General features: G+C 50.6%; 2 protein-coding genes across 7 annotated transcripts; one reads left to right on the top strand and one right to left on the bottom strand.

The window, feature by feature from the left end:
- The first annotated feature begins 397 nt into the window (after positions 1-397).
- On the top strand, positions 398-9,900 carry OGG1 (8-oxoguanine DNA glycosylase). 5 transcript variants are annotated; one of them, XM_019023421.3, is made up of 7 exons: positions 398-863; positions 1,384-1,631; positions 2,209-2,388; positions 5,133-5,314; positions 6,904-7,054; positions 7,200-7,249; positions 9,593-9,900. In XM_019023421.3, exons 1-7 carry the CDS (start codon positions 727-729, stop codon positions 9,758-9,760), a joined length of 1,116 nt encoding a protein of 371 aa, XP_018878966.1. In that variant the 5' UTR covers positions 398-726; the 3' UTR covers positions 9,761-9,900. The 5 variants fall into 5 exon arrangements, with proteins under 5 accessions (XP_018878966.1, XP_004033630.1, XP_063559669.1 ...); XM_004033582.4 differs by lacking the exon at positions 9,593-9,900 and adding an exon at positions 7,481-7,827; XM_063703599.1 differs by lacking the exons at positions 6,904-7,054; positions 9,593-9,900 and adding an exon at positions 7,481-7,827.
- CAMK1 (calcium/calmodulin dependent protein kinase I) lies at positions 7,767-20,764 on the bottom strand. Of its 2 annotated transcripts, XM_004033565.4 has the most exons (12): positions 20,585-20,764; positions 18,427-18,541; positions 16,521-16,652; positions 13,882-13,956; positions 13,657-13,795; positions 12,369-12,495; positions 12,193-12,268; positions 11,377-11,489; positions 10,078-10,156; positions 9,894-9,981; positions 8,149-8,266; positions 7,767-8,041 (listed from the first exon to the last, which is right to left on the bottom strand). In XM_004033565.4, exons 2-12 carry the CDS (start codon positions 18,507-18,509, stop codon positions 7,959-7,961), a joined length of 1,113 nt encoding a protein of 370 aa, XP_004033613.1. In that variant the 5' UTR covers positions 18,510-18,541; positions 20,585-20,764; the 3' UTR covers positions 7,767-7,958. The 2 variants fall into 2 exon arrangements, with proteins under 2 accessions (XP_004033613.1, XP_055238852.1); XM_055382877.2 differs by lacking the exon at positions 16,521-16,652 and having other exon boundaries at positions 20,585-20,748.
- Positions 20,765-26,368: the final 5,604 nt, after the last annotated feature.

Genomic DNA, 26,368 nt, shown 5'->3' on the forward strand with positions numbered 1-26,368 from the left:
GGGCGCAGAAGAGAATAATACTCTGGAGACACTTCCCGAGGGCTCTGGGGCCGGAGCTGTGTTCGCTCCGGTTCTTGGTGAAGATAGGGTTCGTGGGAGGCGGTCCAAGGAGGGCGAACGCCTAAGACTGCAAAGGCTCGGGGGAGAACGGCTCTCGGAGGACGGGCTGGGGAAGGACGTGGCTCTGAAGACGGACAGCCCTGAGGAACCGCGGGGCGCCCAGATGGAACTCGTTAGCGCCCCGAGTGCAGACAATCCCGGAGGGGGAAACGCGAGCAGCGGACAGAGAGCCCAGTGCCGGCCAACCGCGCGAGCGCCTCAGAACGGCCCGCCCACCCTGATTTCTCATTGGCGCCTCCTACCTCCTCCTTGGATTGGCTACCTCTAGGTGAAATGAGCGGTGGTTGAGCCCTACTTCCGGTGGTGGTGTGGTCTGCCCCTGGAGAACCCAGAAGAACACAGCTGTGCGCGCCCACAGGCTCTGGGGGCGGGACCTACACCTTAGGAAAGCCGGAGAATTGGGGCACGAAGCGGGGCTTTGATGACCCGCAAAGGGCGAGGCATGCAGGAGGTGGAGGAATTAAGTGAAACAGGGAAGGTTGTTGAACAGCACCCTGTGGGCGAGGCCTTAAGGGTCGTGGTCCTTGTCTGGGCGGGGTCTTTGGGCGTCGAAGAGGCCTGGTTCTGGGTGGGCGGGGCTACTACGGGGCGGTGCCTGCTGTGGAAATGCCGGCCCGCGCGCTTCTGCCCAGGCGCATGGGGCATCGTACTCTAGCCTCCGCTCCTGCCCTGTGGGCCTCCATCCCGTGCCCTCGCTCTGAGCTGCGCCTGGACCTGGTTCTGCCTTCTGGACAGTCTTTCCGGTGAGTGACTGAGCCTGAGAAGCCTGTCCCCTGGGACTGGCTCCTGCCGCCTCAGCACTGCCTGGCATGGGGTACAAAGGAATTCGGGGGATGATGGAAGAAACCCGGGGTACAAAAGAGGAAACAAGCACGGGTAGCCAACGTGTTACCTTTAATATGTCTGTGCAGTGATATTGTAAGGATCCAGCGGTATAACCGATGCAGAAGATAATAGCACTTGTTTTTCTTTTTTTGAGACAGGGTCTCGCTCTATTGCCCAGGTAGGAATACAGAGAGGCCCATTCCAGCCTCGACGCCCCGGGCGCAGCCTCCCGAGTAGCTGGGACTACAGGTGTGCGCCATGCCCGGCTAAATTTTTGTATTTTTTGTAGAGGTGAGATTTCGCCATGTTGCTCAGACTGGAAGATAGCACTGTTACTTGTATTAGTTTTGTACATGGAGCTATTGTAGGATAGGAGGGACCCCAAAGGGTGCAAGAAAGGAAATTGAGTGCCAGGGTTGTCATGTGCCTTGGGCTCAGGTGGAGGGAGCAAAGTCCTTCACACTGGAGTGGTGTACTAGCGGATCAAGTATGGACACTGACTCAGACTGAGGAGCAGCTCCACTGCACTGTGTACCGAGGAGGCAAGAGCCAGGCTAGCAGGCCCACACCAGACGAGCTGGAGGCTGTGCGCAAGTATTTCCAGCTAGATGTCACCCTGGCTCAACTGTATGACCACTGGGGTTCCGTGGACTCCCACTTCCAAGAGGTGGCTCAGAAATTCCAAGGTGAGTACAGGACCTGGGCTGGGGTTAGGGTTCTTGTACATAAGTCACTTCTCTATGACTCAGTTTTACCACCTGTAAAATGGGGATTATATCTACTTCATAGGCTTTTATGAGGCTTTAAGGAACTAATACATGTAAAGTGCTTAGAATAATGCCAGGCACATAGTAAGTATTATTACCATTATCATTATCCTGCTAATCACCATAGTGAAGTGACAAGGATTTTGAGCCCATTCCTGGTTGTGTGACCTAGGGCAAGTGATTTCATTCATTCTGTAAATATATACAAAGCATCTGCTGTGTGACTGGGGATACCCCAGTGAACAAAACAGACCCAAATGCCAGTCCTCATGGAGCTTACATTGTGGCCTCTTTATCTGTGGAATGGGATGGTAACTCAGCCCTCACAAGATGCTATGAGGAATGAGAGGTGTGGTGTTGCTTTCTCTAACGGTGCTGACTCTCATTCTCCTGGGATCCTCCTGGAGTTTTGGTACCTAGGATCTGACCTGTGGGTGGGAAGAGGCCACACCCAACAGCAGGTACCTCTCCTACAGCCTGCATTTCTGGTCTCCAGGTGTGCGACTGCTGCGACAAGACCCCATCGAATGCCTTTTCTCTTTTATCTGTTCCTCCAACAACAACATCGCCCGCATCACTGGCATGGTGGAGCGGCTGTGCCAGGCTTTTGGACCTCGGCTCATCCAGCTTGATGATGTCACCTACCATGGCTTCCCCAGCCTGCAGGCCCTGGCTGGTGAGTAGGTGGGTCCCCTGCCCCCAGGCCTTCCATCAGCTTTCAAGATCTGTTCATTTCTCCCCTGGTTACCTTCTCAAGGCTTCCTGCCTTCCCAAACACTTCCCCTATCCAGAACCGCCCTGCCTGGTCTGATCAACTCCAGTTACTCATCCTCCCCATGCATCCCTAAAATGTCAGCACCTCACTGGTCTGTGCTTTTTGCCCAATGGGTTCAATGCCTAATCAGAAAAATATCTGTATACAATGTACAGTAGTTTGGGGTTAAGAGCATGCATTCTGGGGACAGACCCATGCCTGGTTCTGAACCCCAACTCTCACTTGGGCACATTATTTAGCATCTCTGTACTAAAGTTTCTTCATCTGTGAAGTAGAATAATAATAGCACCTACCTATGCTATTATTGGAGTTGTCATGAGGGTTGAAGAAAGGAATATACATACTGCACCTAGCACAGTGTTTGGCACACAGGAAGTATATGTAAAATTCAAGCTGGTATCAGCCGGGCGCAGTGGCTCACACCTGGCTAACACAGTGAAACCCCGTCTCCAGCCTGGGCAACAGAGCGAGACTCTGTCTCAAAAAAAAAAAAAAAAAAAAATTCAAGCTGGTATCATTGTAGTGAATGGGATAGTTTTGTATCTAAGAACACGTGTGTTCTTCACAGTAGCCCTGTAAGGCAGATGTTTTACAGAGGCAAGTGTATCAATTGGCAGATGTGAGAACCAAGCTAGGACAAGTGCTTGGGAACTGCATAGCAAAGAGACAGACTGCCTCAAAACAGGAGAATGTTTTTGGTGCTTAGAAACCCATTCCTGGCCGGGCATGGTGGCTCACGCCTGTAATCCCAACACTTTGGGAGGTCGAGGCAGGCAGATCATCTGAGGTCAGGAGTTCAAGACCAGCCTGGCCAACATGGTGACACCCCATCTCTACTAAAAATATGAAAATTAGTCGGGCGTGATGGCAGGCACCTGTCTCAGCTACTCCGGAGGGTGAGGCAGGAGAATTGCTTGAACCCGGGAGCAGGAAGCTCCAGTGAACCAAGATCAGACCACAGCACTCCAGCCTGGGTTACAGAGCGAGACTCCATCTCAAACAAACAAAAAGAAACCTGGGCCAGGCACGGTGGCTCACACCTGTAATCCCAACACTTTGGGAGGCTGAGGCAGGTAGATCACCTGAGGTCGGGAGTTTGAGACCAGACTGGCCAACCTGGTGAAACCCCCTCTCTGCTAAAAATTAGCTGGGCATGGTGGCAGGTACCTGTAATCCCAGCTACTCAGGAGGTTGAGGCGGGAGAATCACTTGAACCTGGGAAGCAGAGGTTGCAGTGAGCTGAGATCATGCCATTGCACTCCAGCCTGGGCGACAGGGCGAGACTCCGTCTCAAAAAAAAAAAAAAAAAACCTGGCCGGGCGTGGTGGCTCACACCCGTAATCCCAGCATTTTGGGAGGCTGAGGCGGGTGGATCACGAGGTCAGGAGATCAAGACCATCCTGCTTAACACGGTGAAACCCCGTCTCTACTAAAAATACAAAAAAAGTTAGCCGGGCGTGGTGGTGGGCGCCTGTAGTCCCAGCTACTTGGGAGGCTGAGGCAGGAGAATGGCGTGAACCCGGGAGGCGAAGCTTGCAGTGAGCCGAGATCGCGCCACTGCACTCCAGCCTGGGCGACAGAGTGAGACTCCGTCTCAACAAAAAAAAAAGAAACCTGTTCTTGAGTCTCAGCTCCTGGCTTAGTTAGTCATAAGACCTCAAGAAAGTCATTCACCTCTTCCGGCTTCTCTTAGCTTGTTTGTAGAATGGGAATAACAGTTTCTATCTAGAAGGGCTTTGGGAGTGAATAAAGCATTCATGAGGCAGTGTAGTGTAATGGGTTAAGAGCACGGCGTTAGCCAGGTGGGGTAGCTCATGCTGGTAATTTCAGCACTTTTGGGAGCCCAAGGTGGGAGGATGGCTTGAGCCCAGGAGTTTGAGACCAGCCTGGGCAACATAGTGAGACCTCATCTCTACAAAAAATAAACAAAATTAGCCAGGCATAGTGACACAAGCCTGTAGTCTCAGCTACTCAGGAGGCTGAGGTGGGAGGATCGCTTGAGCCTTAGGAGGTCAAGGCTGTAGTGAACTGAGATTGTGCCACTGCATTCCAGCTTGGGTGACAGAGCAAGACCCTGTGTCAAAAAAAGAAAAAGCACAGGTCTTGGTGTCCCAGACCTAGGTGCAAGATCTTATCTCCCCCATGTCCTTTCTTAAGTAAGTTAACCTCTTCTAAGCCCTCATTTTCTCCACGTGTAAAATGGGAAAACAGCAGTATTGTCAGTGGGGTTTTTGGGAAAAGTAAGCATGATAATATATCTGAAGCATGTTGCCTAGCACTTGATCATAGAAGCTGTTGCTATATTGTGGTTATTTTTTTAGATCATGAGTGTGAACACTCTTTTGGAAAGGTTAAGGAACTCAGTTGGAGAGCTCCTCAAGGGAAGCAAGTCCTCAGTCCCTGGACTAGACTTGGGCTCCGGGGCCAATTCATAGCAGGTGCTCAGAAAACATGTGTAGAGGGACAGGACCCAGGCCTAACCCTTTCCCTTGCACATAAAAGTGTCCACTATCCCATAGAGGGTGGGGAGGTAGGAGGGGTACTTAGGAAAAGCACTCTTGTGAGGTAGAGAGCTCACTTACTAGCCTAAGGACAGGAAGAACTTGAAGATGCCTGATGCTTGCCCTCCTCCTCACTCCCCGCAGGGCCAGAGGTGGAGGCTCATCTCAGGAAGCTGGGCCTGGGCTATCGTGCCCGTTACGTGAGTGCCAGTGCCCGAGCTATCCTGGAAGAACAGGGCGGGCTAGCCTGGCTGCAGCAGCTACGAGAGTCCTCATATGAGGAGGCCCACAAGGCCCTCTGCATCCTGCCTGGAGTGGGCACCAAGGTGAGGCCCCAGGGGGTAGGAGCTGCCCTCTCTACTGACACTAAGAGGAGAGCAGGAAATGAGCCAAGCCTGGGAGCTGGGTGGAGGCTTGGTTTCTGGAGGCAGAGCAGGAAGGAGAAAGGATATAAGTAGATGTTTTATGAGAGAAAAAAGCAGAGTGCAGAAAGAGTGGAAAGGATATAGCCCTTTGAATGAATTTCTAGAAAGACCATTTGTTCAGATGCAACACATATATGCTGCTATATATATGCAGCAATTTCCAGAAGGAAATTGCAGGAAACTAAATAATAGTTTCCTTGGGGGAGACAAATGGGAAGATATTTCTCCTTTTCGGTTTTTTGTTTGTTTGTTTGTTTTGGTAGAAATAGGCTCTTAACAATGTTGCCTAGGCTGGTCTTAAACTCTTGCCCTCAAGCAGTGTTCCCGCTTTGCCCTCCCAAAGTGCCGGAATTACAGGGATGAGCCACTGCTCCCGGCCACATTTTGTTCCTTTCGTAAAATGACATGTACTGACAAAACTTTTTGCTTGATGTCAATAGGGTTAACTGGCAATAAGATGACTGGAAATTAGGCATTTGTCTTTTTTTTTTTTTTTTTTGAGATGGAGTCTTGCTTTGTTGCCAGGCTGGAGTGCAGTGGTGCAATCTCGGCTCACTGCAACCTCCGCCTCCCCGCTTCAAGCTATTCTCCTGCCTCAGCCTCCAGATTAGCTGGGATTACAGGCATGCGCCACCACACCCAGCTAATTTTTGTATTTTTAGTAGAGATGGGGTTTCACCATGTTGGGCCAGAATGGTCTCAATCTGACCTCGTGATCCACCTGCCTCAGCCTCCCAAAGTGCTGGGATTACAGGCGTGAGCCACTGCACCCAGCCTTTTTTTTCCTTTATACTTCTCTGTAGTTTAAAAAATGAATTTTTGCTTAAAGATTTTTTTTTTTGATGGGCTTTGGACTACAGCCTAACATTAAATCTTGGTTCTGCCTATTCCCAGCCATGTGACTTTGGCCAGGTCACTTCACCTTTCAAAGCCTCAGTTTTCTTGTCTGTAAAATGGGTGTGGTAATACCTTCTTCCCAGGTTATGATAAGAACGTGGCCCACATAGGTGTTCAGCTAGTAGCACCTCTTATTACAGCAATTTCAGTGTATTCATAGGCCGCGCATGGTGGCTCACGCCTGTAATCCCAGCACTTTGGGAGGCCAAGGTGGACAGATCACTTGAGGTCAGGAGTTCGAGACCAGGCTGGCCAACATGGTGAAACCCCATCTCTACTAAAAACACAAAAATTAGCCACACGTGGTGGCGCATGCCTGTAATCCCAGCTACTTGGGAGGCTGAGGTAGGAGAATTGCTTGAACCTGGGAGAGCCAAGATTGCACCAGTGCACTCCAGCCTGGGCAACAGAGCAAGACTCCATCTCAAAAAAAAAAAAAAAAAGTGTATTCATAGATAGTATCTGTTGATTGAGAATATAGAACAACAGTAACCCCAGAGTGAAGGAGAAAGCAGCCGGCTTTGGGGCTATAAGCAAGATGCTGGCCACATGCTGCCCTTCTTCCACAAGGGCTCATTCTGTGTCTGTCAAAGGTGGCTGACTGCATCTGCCTGATGGCCCTAGACAAGCCCCAGGCTGTGCCCGTGGATGTCCATATGTGGCACATTGCCCAACGTGACTACAGCTGGCACCCTACCACGTCCCAGGCGAAGGGACCGAGCCCCCAGACCAACAAGGAACTGGGTGAGGAAAGTGGGCTGCAGGGGCTGGCAGTGGGCTGGGATGGTAGAAACCTCTCTCTCTCTTAGTCACCTCTCCCTCAGACCCTACCTCTGTTGATGGGTCACAGAAGGGGTCAGATAACTTAGTCTCATCACTTCTGATTTAGGAAACTTTTTCCGGAGCCTGTGGGGACCTTATGCTGGCTGGGCCCAAGCGGTGAGTGTACCTAGGTTTCCTCTCCTCCAGCCCAGACCCAGTGGACTCTTCCACCACCGCCCCAGGGGGCCCTAAAGGACTCTCCAGCCACCCCTGTCCCAACCCCAGTGGATTCTCATTGCCTTCGGCCCTGTTCCCCAAGGACTCTTCCACCTCCCAACACTGTCACTAGTCCCACCAGCCCTGACCCTAGTGTACCCTCCTCCCCACACAGACTCCACCCTCCTACAGGTGCTGTTCAGTGCCGACCTGCACCAATCCCGCCGTGCTCAGGAGCCACCAGCAAAGCGCAGAAAGGGTTCCAAAGGGCCGGAAGGCTAGATGGGGCACCCTGGACAAAGAAATTCCCCAAGCACCTTCCCCTCCATTCCCCACTTCTCTCTCCCCATCCCCACCCAGTCTCATGTTGGGGAGGGGCCTCCCTGTGACTACCTCAAAGGCCAGGCACCCCCAAATCAAGCAGTCGGTTTGCACAACAAGATGGGGTGGGGGATATTGGGGGAGACAGCGCTAAGGATGGTTTTATCTTCCCTTTATTACAAGAAGGAACAATAAAATAGAAACATTTGTATGGAAAATGCAGTGAGGAGTGGTAGGGAAGCAGGTGAGGAGGGGACAGGGCAGAGAAACTCCCGGTTCAGGGAGGGAAGGGGAGCAGGCTGCCCCCAAGCCCTCCCACGCAGAGGATCATGACCCGAGGTCCAGGGCCCTAGAGCTGGTGGGGCAGTGTGGGGGACAGTTCTGTGCCCGGCTCCACGCAGCAGTCTCGACAGCAACAGCCAGCTGCCAGCCCTGCATGGGAAGACAGAACAGAGGTGGCCGCAGGGGCAGGCCCCCCACTCCAGCCCGGGTGCACCTTTGTGGACCACCCATGCCCTTCTGCAGAGCCCACTCCTCACCCCCAGCCACTGGTGTCAGCAGCTCCCCATGGCTCGCCGTCTGCCCCTGCCCCTCCTGGCTGGTGCCCAGCTGCAGTTTCCTCATGTGCCGCACCACAGCCGTGGCATTGAAGGCTTGCTGTGTAGGGAGAGGGGAGAAAGGACTTTTGAGAGAGCCAAGTCATGGGGCAGGGGCGCAGTGGGATTCTTGCAATTGTTCTGTTATTTTCATTCAGGAGTTATTTTATTGATTCCCCTAAAGCCCCCCAAAAACCTCTACAAGGCTTTATTATATATTTACACACACACACGCACGTATGTTAGATGTATGTGTATCTATATATATAAATAGAAACATAACTCTATAATTCATATGAATATGTAATAGCAAACACTATAGCACTGTATGTCAGGCACTGTTCTAAGCACTTTACGTAGTAATTCATTTAATCTTCATGAAAGTCTTTGAGGTAGGTACTATTATCATTTTCAAAGGAGGAAACTGAGGCACAGAAAGCTGAAGTAACTTGCTCAGATGTGTCTCTATTCAATATCTCCACCTAGGTGTCCCACACACCCCTCAAATTCACCATGTCTAAAACTAAAACCATCCCCGCAAAACATGTTTCTGTCCCTGTGATAACCATCTCAGTCATGGTACCACCACCATCCATTCTGTTCCCAGCCACAGTCTTGGGCCAGCCCTTGACATCTCTTTCCCCCAACATCCATTGCATCGTCATGTCTTGTCAGTTTCACCTCCTAAATGACTCCTGGATCAACCACTGTTCTCTACCCCCTGTTGCTGCTACTGTGGTTCCAAACCCTTACCATCTCCTGCCTGTATCTCTGCCACAGCCTCCTAATGCGTCACCCAGTCTTTACTCCATGCCATTCTCTGCATCCTGAGAGCTCTTTCTTTTTTTTGAGGTGGAGTCTCACTTTGTTGCCCAGGCTGGAGTGCAGTGGCGCGATCTCAGCTCACTGCAACCCCCATCTCCGAGGTTCAAGTAATTCTCCTGCCTCAGCTTCCCAAGTACCTGGGATTACAGGCACGCACCACCATGTGTGGCTAATTCTTTTATTTTTAGTAGAGACAGGGTTTTGCCATGTTGGCCAGGCTGGTCTTGAACTCCTGACCTCAGGTGATCCAACCACCTCGGCCTCCCAAAGTGCTGGGATTACAGGCGTGAGCCACCATGCCTGGCCCTGAGAGCCCTTTCTATGCAGCAAATACTTGCCTAAGATTCTTCTGGGGCTCCTCAGTGCCCTCTGGATCAAGTTGGTGCTCCTCTGTGGCATATGAGGCCCTAAGAGGCCTGGCCCCTACCTGCTTCTCTAAATTGGGCTCCTGCCTCTCAGTCCCCTCAGCCCCTCCAGTCTGGCCAGGCTTAGCACTTGCACTTCCCGGAATGGCTATAGACATTATTCCGCTATGCCTCGCTAATTCCTACTTAACTGACAGCTCTGTCAGGTCATCACCACTTTTATGACCTTTCCCGGACCCCATAGGCTGGATCAGATGCCTTCTGAAGAATTACAGACTTCTTCCTCTAGACTTGGAGGTGAGGGACCCTCTCTGGAACAGAGACGGTGTTGGGAGTGTTTGTTGAATGAAAGAGTGAATGAATGAAGTCCTTCAGTAAGGATCCCTAAGCAGTTACTGTGTGCCCAATGTGATGCTAGGTGCTGTGCAAGCTGAGCCTGGGTAGGGATGGGGAGGAGTCCTGGGGAGGCTGGGACCAGAACTAGGGATATGGACTCACCTTCCACTTGCTCTTGGCAAAGTTCTTCTTGATCTGCTCACTCACCGACTGGTGGATATTCTTATCTAGAGCTGTATCTCCTGCAATCCTAGGATGGGGTTATGTGGTGGGTTGCCTATGAGGGCAGAAGCAGACCTGAGGGCCCCAAATCCTGCCCCAGCTCACAGGTTGTGTGAATTCTCACCATGGGTGCTGCAAGGCCTGCTCACAGGTGAATCTTTTCTCTGGGTCCTTCTCCATCAAGTGCCGGATGAAATCTTTGGCTAAACCCCCAAGACAAAAGCAAAGATAATGACAGCATGGTACTGCCTGTGTACTCCCCAAGAGCATACCCACTCCCTCAGGTCTGGCCTGGCATCAAAACAAGACAAAGAGGCCAAATCAGTCCATGCCCCACCCCACCTGACCTATGCTCTTCAGGCCTTCCCACCCCGTGCCTTCCAGCTCTTTCCTTTCTCTCTTAAGAAAAACATATGGCCGGGCACAGTGGCTCATGTCTGTAATCCCAGCACTTTGGGAGGCCAGTGCAGGTGGATCACGAGGTCAGGAGTTCAAGACCAGCCTGGCCAAGATGGTAAAACCTTGTTTCTACTAAAAATACAAAAAAATTAGCCAGGCATGGTGGTGGGCGCCTGTAATCCCAGCTACTTGGGAGGCTGAGGCAGAGAATTGCTCGAACCCAGGAGACAGAGGTTGCAGTGAGCTGAGATTATGCCACTGCACTCCAGCCTGGGCAACAGAGCGAGACTGCGTCTCAAAAAAGAAAGAAAAAAAAAAAGTTGTTCTTGACTAATCTCAGTGCATTCACACTAATGATAAACGATAGTAGCTTCACAGGTTTGCTTCTTTTTTTTTTTTTTTTTTTTTTTGAGACAGAGTCTTGCTCTGTCACCCAGGCTGGAGTGCAGTGGCACGATCTTGGCTCACTGCAAGCTCTGCCTCCCGGGTTCACGCCATTCTCCTGCCTCAGCCTCCCAAGTAGCTGGGACCACAGGCACCCGCCACCATGCCCGGCTAATTTTTTGTAGTTTTAGTAGAGACGGGGTTTCACCGTGTTAGCCAGGATGGTCTCGATCTCCTGACCTTGTGATCCGCCCGCCTCGGCCTCCCAAAGTGCTGGGATTACAGGCGTGAGCCACCGCGCCCGGCCCCAGGTTTGCTTCTTAATAGGGGGCACAAAAGGAGGATGAAAATGTTTATGGTGGTGTTTTAGACATTAGGATGTCAATAGGGGAGAGGTATTTTCAAATAGACTATGTTTGAAGATTGAACAAATGAATGCCTAGTTTCTCACTCTGGGAGCCAAGCAGAAAGAAGTACCCAAGCAGAAGGAAGAAGGGGTAGGGTGTCTGGTCTCGAAGACAGCTCTTTGTGTGGTGCTGGAAAATCCAACAGAAGGAAGGCAGGAGGGAGACCGCCCCCAAAGCAGGTGAGGGAGGAACCAGAGGCAGGGCCCAGGGGAAAAAGGCAAAGCCCCAAATACCAGAGTCAGAGATGTCGTCCCAGTAAGGAGAGTCAAACTCGTACTCGGCCTTCAAAATCTGTTCAAAGAGTTTGGCATCATTCTCGTCATAGAAGGGAGGGTAACCGCAGAGCCTGGGCAGGGAGAAACTCATCCTCATTTCCACTTTCGGGTGCCATTGGCTCCGGGGTGGAGCACTGGGGCAGTCTCAGGGGTCAGGCAGGAGCCATGGAAGGAGTTCCCCCTTTATAAACTCTACCAGCCCTGCCTGCTCACTCCTGTTCTAGCTACATTATCCTTTCTGTTCCTTGAATGTGCCGCCATCTTGCCCTCCTCAGGGCCTTTGCACTTGCCATTGCCTCTGCCTATGCCACTGTTTCCCCACACCTCCAATGTCTGGCTCCCTCACCACTCGGACATCACCTCCACAGCTAGCCCTTCCCTGACCTCCCTACTGAAATGGCATCACCCCGTCTCCCTATCCCTGCTTGGTTTTTCTCCACAGTATTTTTATCACCTGATGTCAGTTTGTAGATTTATTTACTTGTTGATTGTCTGTCTTCCCTACTAGAAAGCAAGTCAGCTCCCTGAGGGCAGGCACTTTGTCTGGTTTGTGCTGTGCTAAATTTACCCCAGTGCTTGCTTGGCACAGTGCTTGAAACATAGTATCTATTGAATGAAGTAATACTGGTAATTGATTGGTGGAAGGAAGGGAGGGAGGGAAGGAAGGGAGAGCAGAGGGAGGGAGGGCAGAGGGAGAGCAGAGGAAGGAAGAGAGGAAAGTAGTCGAGAGGACAACTCTGGAGCCACAGCCTACCATGGCCAAGCCCCACTTACAAGATGTAGGCGATAACACCTATGGACCAGCAATCCACAGCCTTGCTGTAGGGCTTCTGGGCCAGGACTTCAGGGGCTGTGGAGGGAAGAGGACGTGGTGGTGACAAATCTCTGCCCTTCAACTCCTGGTTCCCCCCACCATCGCAGCCCCAGCCCCAGCCCAGGGCCCTCCGCACCCACGTATCCCGGAGTTCCACAGGCGGTGGAGAGCACACTGCCCGGGTCCTCCATCTTGGAGAGGCCAAAGTCGGAGATCATGATTTTGGAGTCTTCATCCAGGCTGTAGTACAGCAGATTCTCTGGCTTGAAGGGCAGGAGGGAAGAGAAGGGGCAATCAGAGATGGTGAGAGGCTAGTAGAACCTTCTGCCGCTCCAAGCACCTTCTGAGAAATAATGGATCCCCAAAAGCCACTGTGGCTTCATGGCTGTCATAAGAAAATCAAGGAAGTTCTCAAGAAGGCCAAAAATTCCAGGAAGGACAAGGCTCAAGAGGGTGTAGGAGGGAACTTTCTATAAACCTCAGGTGTGCACTGTAAAGCCCTAAAGAAATGTTTGAATGCCTATTTTATGCCAGACCCTGGATTAGTGCTTGATTTAATGTCATCCTCACTGCATCCCTGCTAGGCCAGTCTGTATAATCTCACCTAACAGATGAGGAAACTGATGCCTTTGGAGGCAAAGTGACTCACCCAAGAACCCACAGTTAGGGAGTAGCAGAGCCAGAATTCAAAACCAGGCATGTCACACCCCAAGTGCCCTTCTCCTAGAATGGATTGAGATGTACTGCTAAATGTGAGCCCCGTCGCTATTTCCGAGGAGTAGGATTTCGGGGATTTCTGGCTTTTTTCTTTATGTTTTGCTGTCCCATCCAAGTTTTCTACAAAAGGGGAATAGGATTTTTTGTTTTTATTTTATTTTTTTTGACATGGAGTCTCGCTCTGTCACCCAGGCTCGCTCTGTCGCCCAGGCTGGCGTGCAATGGCACAATCTCAGCTTGCTGCAACCTCTGCCTCCCGGGTCCAAGTGATTCTCCTGCCTCAGCCTCCCTAGTAGCTGAGATTACAGGCATCTGCCACCACGCCGGGCTAATTTTTGTATTTTTGGTAGAGACAGGGTTTTGCCAAGCTGGTCTCGAACTCCTGACCTCAGGTGATCCACCCGTCTCTGCCTCCTAAAGTGCTGGGATTACAGGCGTGAGCCATCCTGTCTGGCCAGATTTTTTTTTTTTTTTAATCAGAAAAAGACAAAATGTTGTTTGGATAAAATGCCACACAATTCACTCGTGTTCCTTTGTGTATCTGGACTAGAATGGGAGGAGGCAGTTTAAGGGTTACAAGATCCACTTTGAAGATGGAAATCCAAGGGTCAGTGAGGGGGTGAAAGTTGCCCAAGGTCAGACAGTTTGGGGTTTGCAAAGGCCCCACCCCTGGATACCCTAGCTCACCACACCCCCTTGAGCCCCACCTTGAGATCCCGGTGTACAATGCCCAGGTCATGCAGGTATTTCACAGCATCCAGCACCTGGAAGATGAGGCGGCTGGCGTCCCGCTCCGTGTAGAAGCCTTTTTCCACAATACGGTCAAAGAGCTCCCCACCCGACACCCTGCAGCAGGGGATAGGGCAGTCTGGCAAAGAGGGTTGGGACAGCTGGGAGAGGTGTGGGGGCAGGGCAGAGGTGGGGCCACTCACAGCTGCATGATGAGGTAGAGGTGGCCCCCACTCTCATAGATGTCATCCAGGGCTACAATGTTGGGGTGCTTGATCCTGAAAGGAGAAATGAGGTGGTTTAGCCAGGCATGGCGGTGTGCACCTGTAGTCCAAGCTACTTGGGAACTTGGGAGGCTGAGGCAGGAGGATCACTTGGCCCCAGCAGTTCAAAGCTGCAGTCTGTTATGATTGCACCTGTGACTAGCCACTGCACTCCAGCCTGGGCAACAGAGTAAGACCCTGTCTCAAAACAAAAACAAAAACAAAAACAAAACAAAACAAAACAGCGGTTTAGAGCTCAGGACAGCTCAGCCACCCCCGACCCCCGACCACTGCCTACAAACCTGGGTAGGACAAACCAAGGATCTCGTCCCCAAAGGGAAAAGCTAGCTTACCATGGTTTATTACCATTTCTTGGAAGGTGAGAGAGCAGAGGGATAAACACTGGGCTCTGGCATACACAGACCTGGGTCCAAATCCTGCCCCTGTCACATGCTATTTGGGTGCAGATCTTTTCACCAGTGAGCCACTGCACCCAGCCTGATACATACCTCTTAAGAGTTTTCTGGCTAGGCACAGAGACTCAACGCCTGTAATCCCAGCACTTTGGGAGGCCAAGGCAGGCGGATCACTTGAGGTCAGGAGTTCGAGACCAGCTTGGCCAACATGGTGAAAACCCATCTCTACTAAAAATACAAAAATTAGCCAGGCATGGTGGCACATGCCTGTAATCCCAGCTATTTGTGAGGCTGAGACAGGAGAATTGCTTAAACCTGGGAAACGGAGTTTGCAGTGAGTCGAGATCATGCCATTACACTCCAGCCTGGGCAACAAGAGCAAAACTCCATCTCAAAAAATATATATATATATAGTTTTCTGTGTTTACATGTTTGTCAGCCTCCTCCACCAGACATAAGCTCCCCGAATCCAGAGGCTTTGTCTTGCTTGCCACTGTTCCTCCAGCACCTGGTACAGGGTAGGTGCTAGATTTAATGTAACCTCTCTGAACCTCAGTTTCTTCATCTATAAAATGAAGCCAATGGTAGTACTTCCCTCAAAGAGTTGGAGTGAGGATCATGTGAGATAATGCAGGTAAGGTGCTTGGCACAGTGCCTGGCACACAGTAAATACTCATAAGTGAAACAATAATGGTAATTGATTTTTTTTTCTTTTTTTGAGACGGAGTTTTACTCTTGTTGCCCAGGCTGGAGTGTTGCCCAGGCTGGAGTGCAATGGCATGATCTTGGCTCATCACAACTTCTGCCTCCTGGGTTCAAGTGATTCTTCTTTCTCAGCCTCTCAAGTAGCTGGGATTACAGGCATGCGCCACCATGTCCAGCTAATTTTGTATTTTTAGTAGAGATGGAGTTTCTCCATGTTGGTCAGGCTGGTTTGGAACTCGCTACCTCAGGTGATCCGCCCGCTTCAGCCTCCCAAAGTGCTGGGATTACAGGCGTGACCCACTGCGCCTGGCGTTTTTTTTGGTTTTTTTTTTTTGTTTTTTTTTTTTTGAGATGGAGTTTTGCTCTTGTTGCCCAGGCTGGAGTGTAATGCACGGTGTGATCTTGGCTCACCACAACTTCCACCTCTCGGGTTTAAGCAATTCTCCTGCCTCAGCCTCCCAAGTAGCTGGGATTACAGGCATGTGCCACCACACCTGGCTAATTTTGTATTTTTAGTAGAGACAGGGTTTCTCCATGTTGGTCAGGTGATAATTGATCTTGATGAGGAAGGCTCAGCTCTGCCACAAACTTGCCATGTGACTGTATACAAATCCCTGTCCTCTCTGGGTCTTATTAGAAATGCTCTGCCAGGAGTTGGGTGTGGTGGCTCATGCCTAGCACTTTGGGAGGCCGAGGCGGGTGGATCACCTGAGGTCAGGAGTTCGAGACCAGCCTGGCCAACATGGCGAAACCCCATCTCTACTAAAAATACAAAAATTAGCCGGGCGTGGTGGCAGGTGCCTGTAATCCCAGCTACTAGGGAGGCTGAGGCAAGAGAATTGCTTGAACCCAAGAGGCAGAGGTTGCAGTGAGCCAAGATTGCGTCACTGCGCTCCAGCCGGGGCAACAGAGTGAGACTCCATCTCAAAAAAAAATTATCTGCCCAGGGTGGTTGGAAGCTCAGGGGAGAGATTGGAAGTGATTCTCTGTAAGTTTTCCAGTGAGGACAGGAGGTTTCATATCAGCATGAGCAATTCATAGACCAGTTGGTTGTGGATTTAGTCTGGGGGTCAGCAGACAGTCATTTTTAAACTTGCTGAGTAGTTTTAATATGTGAGGGGAACTTGAGGTAGGTCCAGAGACAACACCAACTGAGATATGTGGGTCCAAGCCATGTTCAGGATGGATCTTTACACCTGATTGAACAGTTAAACCCCTGTTACTAAGCACTGGCATCTCCATCACATCTGTCATGTTAGCTGTTGTGCCAGGCACTTGAAATAAAGGACTTCTGATGTTCCCCACAACCCTGCCAAGTGGAAATTGTGATCCCCATTTTATAAAGGGGCAATTTAAGGCTTAGAGAGTTTAAATGATTTGTCCAAAGCAGGAAAGGAGGAGGATGGGAGGGCCAAGGCAGGGTCAGCTTGGGGCAGGGAAAGGCTGTGGCCCACGCACTTGTGCAGGACAGCAATCTCATTCTCCATGCTGCCTTCCTTGCCCTCCAGGGCCTTCTTGGCAATGCATTTGATGGCCACCAGCTTCTGCGTCCTCTTATCTTCTGCCAGGATCACCTCCGAGAAGGCCCCCCTATCGGGAGAGGGGATTCACAAGGTGAAGAACTGGAACCCCAGCTTCCCTCCAGCCTCTTCTCCATTCCCCATGGGTTTTGTGACCACTGCTGGACCAAGGACGTGAATGACCCTCCCCTAGTCACTCATCCATCCCCTGGCTCCAGAGGTGGTCACATGACCCAGGCCTGGCCAGTCAAAGTAGTCTCTCCCCTGGCCACAGTAATTGGTCATGTGATGCAAGCCAGGTTACTAGCACTTTGAGAATGAGTCTCCTGTTGAGCTGGTAGGATGTAAGCCTGGAGCTAATGGCGATCATCTTTGCCACCACCTGGGGAGAGCCTGCTTGGGAATGAAATTAACACAAAGGAAGTCCAACCTGAGAAATGGCCAAAGATATTTCCTGATAACATTATGTGGCCCTCTGGATCCAGCCATGCCTGAAGTCTACCCCTGGGCTTTTTGATTATGTGTACAGTTGGTTCATCCCTTTTTCTGCTAATTTGAGTCATGGCTAATTTAACACCCTTTAGAACCTTAAAGAACCATCAGCATCACCTGGGAACTTTTTTAGAAATGCAAAACCTCTACTGCTTTGGATCCTGGGTCAAAAAAAAAGAAAAAAAAAGAAATGCAAAACTTTAGGCCCTGCCCCAGATTTACTAAATCAGAATCTGCAGTTTAACAAAATCCTCAGGTGATTTGTATGCTCATTGAACTTTAAGAAGCAGTGCTTTAGAACAAGTTCTTTAAAAGGAACAAATAAACTCATTTAACTAAAGTTAACTGATTAAGTAGGATTTGCTAGGGTATTCTTCCCACATCTGTTTGCTTTCTCTGGGAGAATAAGTCATAAGTCAAAGAAAAGCATCTCTCGTGGTGAAATTTCAGTCCTCAGGGATAATTAGTTACTGTAGTAACCTCATCACTGGTTTCCAGTCCTGTCCCTCTCCAATTTACCCTCCAAGTGTGGCCAGAGTGACTATCCTGAATTGCACACCTGCCAAAAAGTCTTAAGTGTCTCCCGGTGGCCTATGGGACAATATCCAGCCTCCCTGGCCTGGCTTCCAAGATCCTACACAAACTGTCCCACTTTCATCTCCAGCCCCTTTTTCCACTCTCCCCCCAGCCTGTGATTTTAAGCTCCACCACACTCTACCTCTCTCCACATAGAACCATGCCTCTAAGCCTTTGTTTATGCTATTCCTTCTGCCTGGAATGTCCTTCTTCCTCTCTGACAAGTGCACACCTACCCATCCTTCAGTCCCCAGCTCTAATGCCCCATTCTCCAGGAAGTGTTCCCCTAGGCAGAAGGCACAGCTCTCTCTGGGCTCCACAAAGCCCTCAATCCCAACCTTAATTGGAGCACAGCACACACCCTGTTGTCATTTTCTGTAGGTCTGTCTCTTGCACATGTCTGGGATCAACTTGAAGGGCAGAGACCAGGTTTGAGTTATTTCTGCATTCCCAGCACCAAGAACAGAGCCATCTCCAGCCTCAGTTCCCAAACCTAGGCCAGAACACCTAGCTCTTGGCAGCAAGTTAAATGGACTGACTGGCACCTTCATTCTCCCAACTTCTTTCTCTTCAAGAACCCAGGGCTATTGGGAGAGCAGCCCCTGTCCCACCCATTGTCATCCAGAAGTGAAAAGCTGGGGACAGTTTAGGCCCTAGATAGTGCTGCCACAGGGCCTGGGCTGTGGGAAACAGGAAGCATTAATTGACCAGAGGAAGCACCACCCTGGACTCAGCCTCCCTCAGCCATCCAGCACCCAATCCTGCCCTGGACTCACGTGCCCAGAACATCTCGGAAGTCGTAAATGTCCCTAATGTCCTCCGCCTGCTTCCACCTGGGGCCTTCCACTGCCCCCGGCATGGCCCACTGCCCCCCGACCACAGCCAGGGCTCCTGTAAGGAGAATGGAAGGAGGAGACTCAGCAGAGCCCAGCCCTCTGGGAATTTACTGCAGGTGCCATTCAGTCATTCAGCCTGCATTTATTCATCCTTGATTCATCCATTTGACAAAATCATTCAACAAACATTCATTTGTTTATTCAACATTCGGCAAATTCTCATGCCTAGAGAAAAACCTTTCACAGTGGCAGCAAAATTCTTTATTTAACAAAGTCATGCATTTATTCATTCATTTATTCTAGTTCTCTTCCCAGTTTTGCCCCTATCCAAATCCAAGCACCTAGGGAAACCCTGACTTCTGGCAGTACAACAGATAAACCCCCAGAGCAGCTGGTAGAAGCCTGGAGGATCCCCCTGTCCCCAGAACCAGTGATGTCCCCGCCCCACCCTGGGGATTGCTGGGGTGTCTCCTTTCCCTCCTCCTTCCCCCGACTCCCCGGCCTCTCCGAAATCAGGTTTCCAGCAGCCTGGGCTTCCAGCAACATCTCAGCCACGTTTTTAAATAGCTCTTTCTGCACTGTTACCACAGCAACAGCCACAGCTGGAGCTCCCCAGACCTCTCCCTCCTGACTCCCCATCTGGGTCCCGGGAGCATGAGAAATGGTCCTGCTCACTCTGTCCCTTCCTGGCCCCATCTAACCCTATCCAGCCTGGCCCTTCCTCTGCTGAGGTCTGTCTCTTCCGGCAGGAGAGGGCGGGAGTTCTCTCCCATTTATCAGATGAAGAATGGGGAGACTGAGGTTGGAGTTAGGTAGAGGCTGGCTCCAGAGGCCCAAATGACACCTGGCCTGGGGCCCCCAGCTAAGCTTGCTGAGGGCAAAGGCCATCGAATGGCCTTGGCTGGTACTTCCAATATGAAGCCAGAATGGGCCCCATTCAGAGAACATAGCCTCCCAACCCATCCACAGATGAGGCCAAAACAGAGCCCAGCATGCTTTGTGACCTCAGGGAGAGCACTTTCCTTCTCTCTTTTTCTCTAAGGGAGAATGAGGAGAAGGTGCCCTGACTAGGGCCTCTGGTGTGAGATTCCACTGCTGGAACAAGACCTTTTTCCCAGGGGACCCAGCCCACCCATCCAGGGGCAGAATCTTCTAGGAAAGGAGACTCGAGTGTAAGCTCTAGAGGCAGAGTCTGAAACCCACATGGAGGCCTACCAAATACAACCCTCACAGATCCACACACATCCCTGTAGCAGACACGCCACACCAAGCCCCCTCCACAGCCCTGAACTCAAACACCTGCCTCCCAGATCCAGTATGCCTTGTATCCACATCCCGTGACACCTGATCATACATGTACTCCCAGACATCAGCACACATGTCCACACCACACAGTGCCCCAGACAGCCCTGCACCCGAACACCTGCCTGTCCATCCAAACATCCCTCACCCAGCTCCCTCTTACACCCCAAAACACACATCCACCCGCACCCACACAAGATGACACCCAGACACACACACACACACCCTCATATACCAGACATACCCTGCACCCTCCAGCTCCTCTACCCCATCCCCTGGAAGCTCCTATATTCCAAACCAAACCCCAAGTCCTCACACACCTAACTCCAAACATCCTCAGTACACAATTGTACACCCCCTCCTAACTCTGACTTAAGACCCTGAGAGCCAAATACCAGCACACAAAACACGTGGACACCCCTCTGGAACAAAAAACACACAGATTCCCAGATCCTCCACCCATGTCTGACCCACACGCCTGTCCTAAGACAGTACACTCCGCAAGCCCCCCCACCCCATGGATACCTCCAAATGCCCACGCCCTTCCAGTCAGGCCCAGCTGAAGGCGCTCACACAGGCCCCTTTCTCTATTACCCACTCAGTGTCCCATAGGCCCGCCTGGCACCTGCTGGGCCTGGGACAGAGGTGGAGAAAGGCCCAGCCCTGCCCCTCAGGGTCCAGCCCGCCCGGGAGAGTGCCCAGTGGCCACTCCTTGGGAAAGGATACCCAGAGGCTAGGGGCTCCCACCGCCCCCACGCAGCGCCCAGGGGTGCAAGGATGGGGGGCCCGGCTGTACCTGCGGCTGCCCCGCCGCGGGGCTGGCTGGGAGGCCCGCGGTGGTTGGCGCCGAGCTGTGGCCGCGGTCCTCACCGCTGGGTGCCTGGGCCACCCGCGCGCGCTCTCGCTGGGGCTGGGGCTCGGCTCGGCTCGGCTCGGCGGCTCTCTCCGCCCGCCTGCGGCTCTGATGTCAGTGGAGGTGGAGCCTGCGGCGGAGGGACCCGGGATTGGGAGGCGAGGCGCCGCTCCAAGGCTGGGGAAGGGGCACGGGTGGAGGCCATCTCCCTGCTTCTGGTCAGAGATCTCCTGCTAGACGTTTCCCGCCCTTGGTCTTAAGCGGGGCTCCATTTCACAGAGGGGACAACTGAGGCCCGGAGAGATGATTTTCAAATCAGCGGGTGGTCGGAAGCAAAGCAGGATTCGAACCCCGTCTGTCTGAAGCTAGAGGCCGGCCAAACTCACCCTGTGGCCTGGTGGATTTTCTTTCAGACCAGTTCTGCGACCTCCCTTAGGGCTCCGTCTCCCTTCTCCGTGCCCTGAAGGGAAACAGGCCCTGGAACTGCACGGGAGTCTGGTGGGGGATGGGGGAGTGAGGGAGTGGGGAAGGACCGGGCAAGACTAGGCAATGAAGAGAGTGGAGGTGGTCGCAGGGTGTGGGCGCCACTTGACAGGTGGGAAGACTGAGGCCCCGGTTCCTCTGCAAGATGGAGCTGAGGCTTCAGCCCCAGACACTTGCTCCTCAGAGCGGGTGGTGGTGCCTAGAGGTAATGGGGGCAGAGGGAATTGGGGAGGAGGAAGTTAAATCGGGATCCTGAAGGAAATAGGCCAAAAAGGACCGAGGTGTCACGTGACTGGCGGGGCTCCAGAGTTTGATGGCTGGGGTCCAGGTTAGGGGAGAGAGCCTGCAACTAGGACGGCAGGCAAGAGGCCAAAGGTCGGTTTGCTCAAGACCTTCCTTGGGAAGAAATTTGGTGCCGAGTGGAAAGAGGGGACGGGGGGAGCAACTCGCAGGAATTGGGGATGGGGCTGAACTGGGGGCAGCCGGAGGAGGCACGTTGCTTGGGACCCCACTCCACCTCCAAGGGCCTCCAAGTGCCACTCCCTACTCCTGAATTCTTGCATGTTCCAGCTGGTGATGGGGAGAGAACAGTGCTTATGCCCAACTCATCTCCTTTTTCTCTTTCTTTCTTTTTTTCTTTCTTTCTCTTCTTCTTTTTTTCTTTTTCTTTTTCTTTTTTTTTTTAAGACAGGGTCTTGCTCTGTCACCCAGGCTGGAGTGCAATGGCATGATCACGGCCCACTGCAGCCTCAAACTCCTGGGCTCAAGTCATCCTCCTACCTCAGCCTCCCATGTAGACGGGACTACAGGTGCGTGCCACCGCACCTGGCTTTTTTATTTTTTGTAGAGATGGGGGTCTCACTATATTGCCCAGGTTGGTCTCAAACTCCTGGGCTCAAGCAATCCTCCCCAGTCAGCTTCCCAAGGTGCTGGAATTACAGGCATGAGCCACTGCACCTGGCCAATTTATTATGCCCATCTTACAGATGAGAGAGGAAGATAGCTGAGGTTCCTAGAAAGGCTTTGGAGTCTAACTGATTCTGGTCATGCTTTACCTCTCCGAACCTCAGTTTCTTACTCGGGAACATGGGAATATTGAAGATTGACTCAGAGTTCTGAGAATTCTATGAGATAATGATATGAAGTGCCTAGAACACTATTCAAAACATGAGAGCTAGACTCAGTGTAAACTGAGACTCAGAGAGAGGACTTGATTTGGCCAGGGACGAGGGGTTAAGGGATCCGTCTTCCAAATCTCAGTATCTCAGACTCCTTAGTTCATGGAAAAATACATTTCCTGCTCAGGGCTGAGCCCCCACTCTCCCCTATACCCGCTAAGCACACCCACTGAGCTAGGGGTTCTTTTACCACAAATTCCTGTTCATCTTGATGACAACACCCCCTGGGTGATAAGATGACCTCTGTCCTTTCGAGGACTTGTACAACTTCTTTTTTTTTTTTTTTTTTTTGAGACAGAGTCTCCCTCTGTTGCCCAGGCTGGAGTGCAATGGTGCCATCTCGCCTCACTGCAACCTCCGCCTCCTGGGTTCAAGCAATTCTCCTGCCTCAGCCTCCCAAGTATCTGGGACTACAGGCGTGAACCAACACGCCCAACTAGTTTTTGTATTTTTAGTAGAGATGGGGGTTTCACCATGTTGGTCAGGCTGGTCTCGAACTCCTGACCTCAGGTGATCCACCTGCCTCAGCCTCCCAAAGTGCTGGAATTACAGGCATGAGCTACCGCGCCCAGCTGACTTGTACAGCTTCTATGGTGTGCTTTACATTTTTCCTGCTTTTGAGCATTTCTGAGAGGCCTCGTGTTTTCTTTTCTTTAACAAACACATTATCTTTACTTTTTTAGTATTTCTATTGAACAAGTGATACATGGTCATTGCAGGAAAATTCCATAACATATTAAAAACACACACAGACTAACTGATGAGATTCTTTCGCTTCCCAAGTGACAGAATGCCAACCTAAACCAGCTTCATCCAAGAGGAATCTATAGTTCACAATAGCTGGCACAAGATTGCAGGAAAAACACCAGAGATTAGGGGCTTGGAGACTGGAACTGGAGATGTAGTACTCATAGGATTTGCTTTCTCTGTCTTCCCTCCTCTCTCCTTGTCTTGATTTCTCTTCACACGTTGGCCTCTTTTTCTCTCCAGAGTGAACTTCTAGTTGGCAGGAAACATGGAGTGAGGCAGCCCCAGCTTTCCAATTAAACACAGTGGAAGGAAAGCATCCTCCCAATTTCCTGTCTCATTCTCAGGGAAGGACTCTGGCTCTGCTTGAGTGATAGAGTGACATGTTCACCCCTTGGCCTCCAAAACTGTTGCCAGGAGAATTAGGGTGCTATATTGAGCAAGTGTACTGTAATGGGCAGCCATAAGGAATGGAAGAGGTATCTTGTCCAAAGGAATTAGGGGTGCGAGGGAGGCAAGAATAACACAACCCTCTCAGCCGGGCCCCCACCAACCAGAGACAACCAGTGTTCACATTTTTAGTACAATTCTTCCAGATTTTTTGGATGCGTATACATATACATCCTTCTGCAGCCCCCAGTCCCAATGAGCACATTTCAAAGTACTAATCAAAAAGTGAGTGAAGGGCCAGGCGTGGGGAGGCCAAGGTGGGCAGATCATCTGAGGTCAGGAGTTTAAGACCAGCCTGGCCAACGTGGTGAAACCCTGTCTCCACTAAAAATACAAAAATTAGCTGGGTGTGGTGGCATGCACCTGTAGCCCCAGCTACTTGGGACGCTGAGGCAGGAGAATTGCTTGAACCCAGGAGACGGAAGTTGCAGTGAGCTGAGATTGCACCATTGTACTCCAGCCTGGGCGACACAGCAAGACTACATCTCAAAAAAAAAAAAAAAAAAGTGGCTGGGCACGGTGGCTAACGCCCATAATTCCAGCACTTTGGGAGGCCGAGGCGGGTGGATCATGAGGTCAGGAGATCGAGACCATCCTGGCTAACATGGTGAAACCCCGTCTCTACTAAAGATACAAAAAATTAGCCAGGCGTGGTGGCAGGCGCCTGTAGTCCCAGCTAATCAGGAGGCTGAGGCAGGAGAATGGCGTGGACCCGGGAGGCAGAGCTTGCAGTGAGCAGAGACCACGCGCCACTGCACTCCAGCCTGGGCGACAGAGCCAGACTCCGTCTCAAAAATAAATAAATGAATAATAATTTTAAAAAAGGTGAGTCAAGGAAAGTCAAATGTTCTCAGGGAAAAGGGGGATGATCTTTTCTTCTTTTTTTTTTTTTTAAATGGCTAAACAGTGCAGACATCTCCATCAATTCTTTTATTTATTTATTTATTTATTATTTTTTTGAGACAGGGCCTCACTGTGTCACCCAGGCTGCGATGCAGCGGCGCCATCATGGCTCACTGCAGCCTTGACTTCCCAGGCTGGAGTGATCATCCCACCTCAGCCTCTGGAGTAGCTGGGGCTGCAGGTGTGTACCACCATACCTGGCTAATTTTTTTTAGTTTTTTATTTTTTGTAGATATTGGGTCTCTACTCCCTCTGTTGCCCAGACTTCTCTGGAACTCTGGACTCAAGTGATCCTCCTGCTTGGGTCTCCCAGAGTGCCGGGATTATAGGCGTGAGCCAGTATGGCTGGCCTCCATGAATTCTTGAACCTGACAGAAAAGCTATTGAAAAAGTGAGTAGTTAACTAAGATTAGAGAAAATGGAAGAAATAACAAGGAAAAGATGGACAGGTTTACTTTTTAAAATTCTTTGGCTGGGCATGGTGACTCACTCCTGAATCCCAGCACTTTGGGAGGCCAAGGCAGAAGGATCACCTGAGGTCAGGAGTTCAAGACCAGCCTGGGCAACATAGTGAAACCCCATCTCTACTAAAAATACAAAAATTAGCCAGGTGTGGTGGCGCATGCGTGTAGTCCCAGCTACTCGGGAGGCTGATGCAGGAGAATCACTTGAACCTGGTAGGCGGAGACTGCATTGAGCCGAGATTGCACCATTGCACTCCAGCCAGAATGACAGAGCCAGACTCTGTCTCAAAAAAAAAAAAAAACTTTAACTTTTGTTACCTTTTTTTAACTTTTTTTCAAAAAGCAAAAACCCTACTCTACTCCGAAATGGTAGCCAAAAATGAAAGGCAAACTTCAGACTGGGGAAATGTTTTGTAGACAATGGCTTAATATATTTATTATATAAACAGCACACAGGATTGATAACAAACAGTAAGAACCCAATAAATGGTCAAAGGATACAGATAAAACACAATAAACACAGGACATTTTGTATCTCACTAGTAATACAAAAAAGTACAAAATAAAAGGTCATTTGCAGCCTTTCAAATTTGAAGTTTAAAAAGCTGGTAACACTGAAGGCTGATGTTGATGTGAGGAATGAGTAGTCCTACATTCTGGTGGGAAAATGATTTGCTAAAGATCCTTTGGAAAGCAATTTGGCAATATGCATCAAAGGCTTAAATAATGTCGAGGCCTTTTGATTCAGGGACTCCTCTTCTGGCAATCAATTTCAGAGAAGTAATCCTAAATTAGGAGAAGGCTATATGCTCCAAGATGTTTGAGTAATTTTTTTTTTTTTGGCTGGGCTCATGCCTATAATCCCAGCACTTTGGGAGGCCGAGGCAGGAGGATCACTTGAGCCCAGGAGTTCTCACCAACATGGTGAGACCCTGTCTCTACTAAAAATACAAAAATTAGCTGGGTGTGGTGGCACACGCCTGTAACCCCAGCTACTTGGGAGGTTGAGGCAGGAGAATCACTTGAACCTGGGAGGCTGAGGTTGCAGTGATTTAGATTGTGCCACTGCACTCCAGCCCGGGCGACAGAGCAAGAACCTGTCTCAAAAAAAAAAAAACCCAAAAAAACAAAAAACAATATGCCCTGAGCTTTTGATTAAAGGTTTTGATAAGAAATCACCATGTGAAACTTAATTTCCATTTGCTATCAAATGTATGGAGAGTATTTTCAATGTATGATTCCAGTTTCCACATGAGATATTACTGAAACAGATTTTGGAGGACATCTACCAGTCTGCCACATTCCGCATCTCACTTGTATTTCTTTGCACCAACTTCACCCTCACTCCCCCTCTCATTAGTCCAGCCTCTATGCTGCTCTGAGAGTGCTTTCTGCTCACAAACCACCAGTGGCTCCCTGTTACCTCAGAATGTGATTCTCAAACTTTAATATGCACCAGGAATCACCTAGAAGGCATGTTATAATATAATGTAAGGCTATGC

The sequence above is a fragment of the Gorilla gorilla genome, chromosome 2 (genome assembly GCF_029281585.2).
Source record: "Gorilla gorilla gorilla isolate KB3781 chromosome 2, NHGRI_mGorGor1-v2.1_pri, whole genome shotgun sequence".
Classification (NCBI taxonomy): Eukaryota; Metazoa; Chordata; class Mammalia; order Primates; family Hominidae; genus Gorilla; species Gorilla gorilla.

Excerpts from the sequence above, each read along its gene's own strand:
- CAMK1 (XM_004033565.4), bottom strand. The coding sequence starts at position 18,509 with ATGCCGGGGGCAGTGGAAGGCCCCAGGTGGAAGCAGGCGGAGGACATT. Across the intron at positions 13,957-16,520 it reads GAGATTGCTGTCCTGCACAA|GATCAAGCACCCCAACATTG; the intron begins GTGCGTGGGCCA and ends TTCTCCTTTCAG. Across the intron at positions 12,496-13,656 it reads TTGTACACCGGGATCTCAAG|CCAGAGAATCTGCTGTACTA; the intron begins GTGGGGCTCAAG and ends CTGCCCTTCAAG.
- OGG1 (XM_019023417.3), top strand. The coding sequence starts at position 1,367 with ATGTGCCTTGGGCTCAGGTGGAGGGAGCAAAGTCCTTCACACTGGAGT. Across the intron at positions 1,632-2,208 it reads GGTGGCTCAGAAATTCCAAG|GTGTGCGACTGCTGCGACAA; the intron begins GTGAGTACAGGA and ends TCTGGTCTCCAG. Across the intron at positions 7,250-7,463 it reads ATGCTGGCTGGGCCCAAGCG|ACTCCACCCTCCTACAGGTG; the intron begins GTGAGTGTACCT and ends CTCCCCACACAG.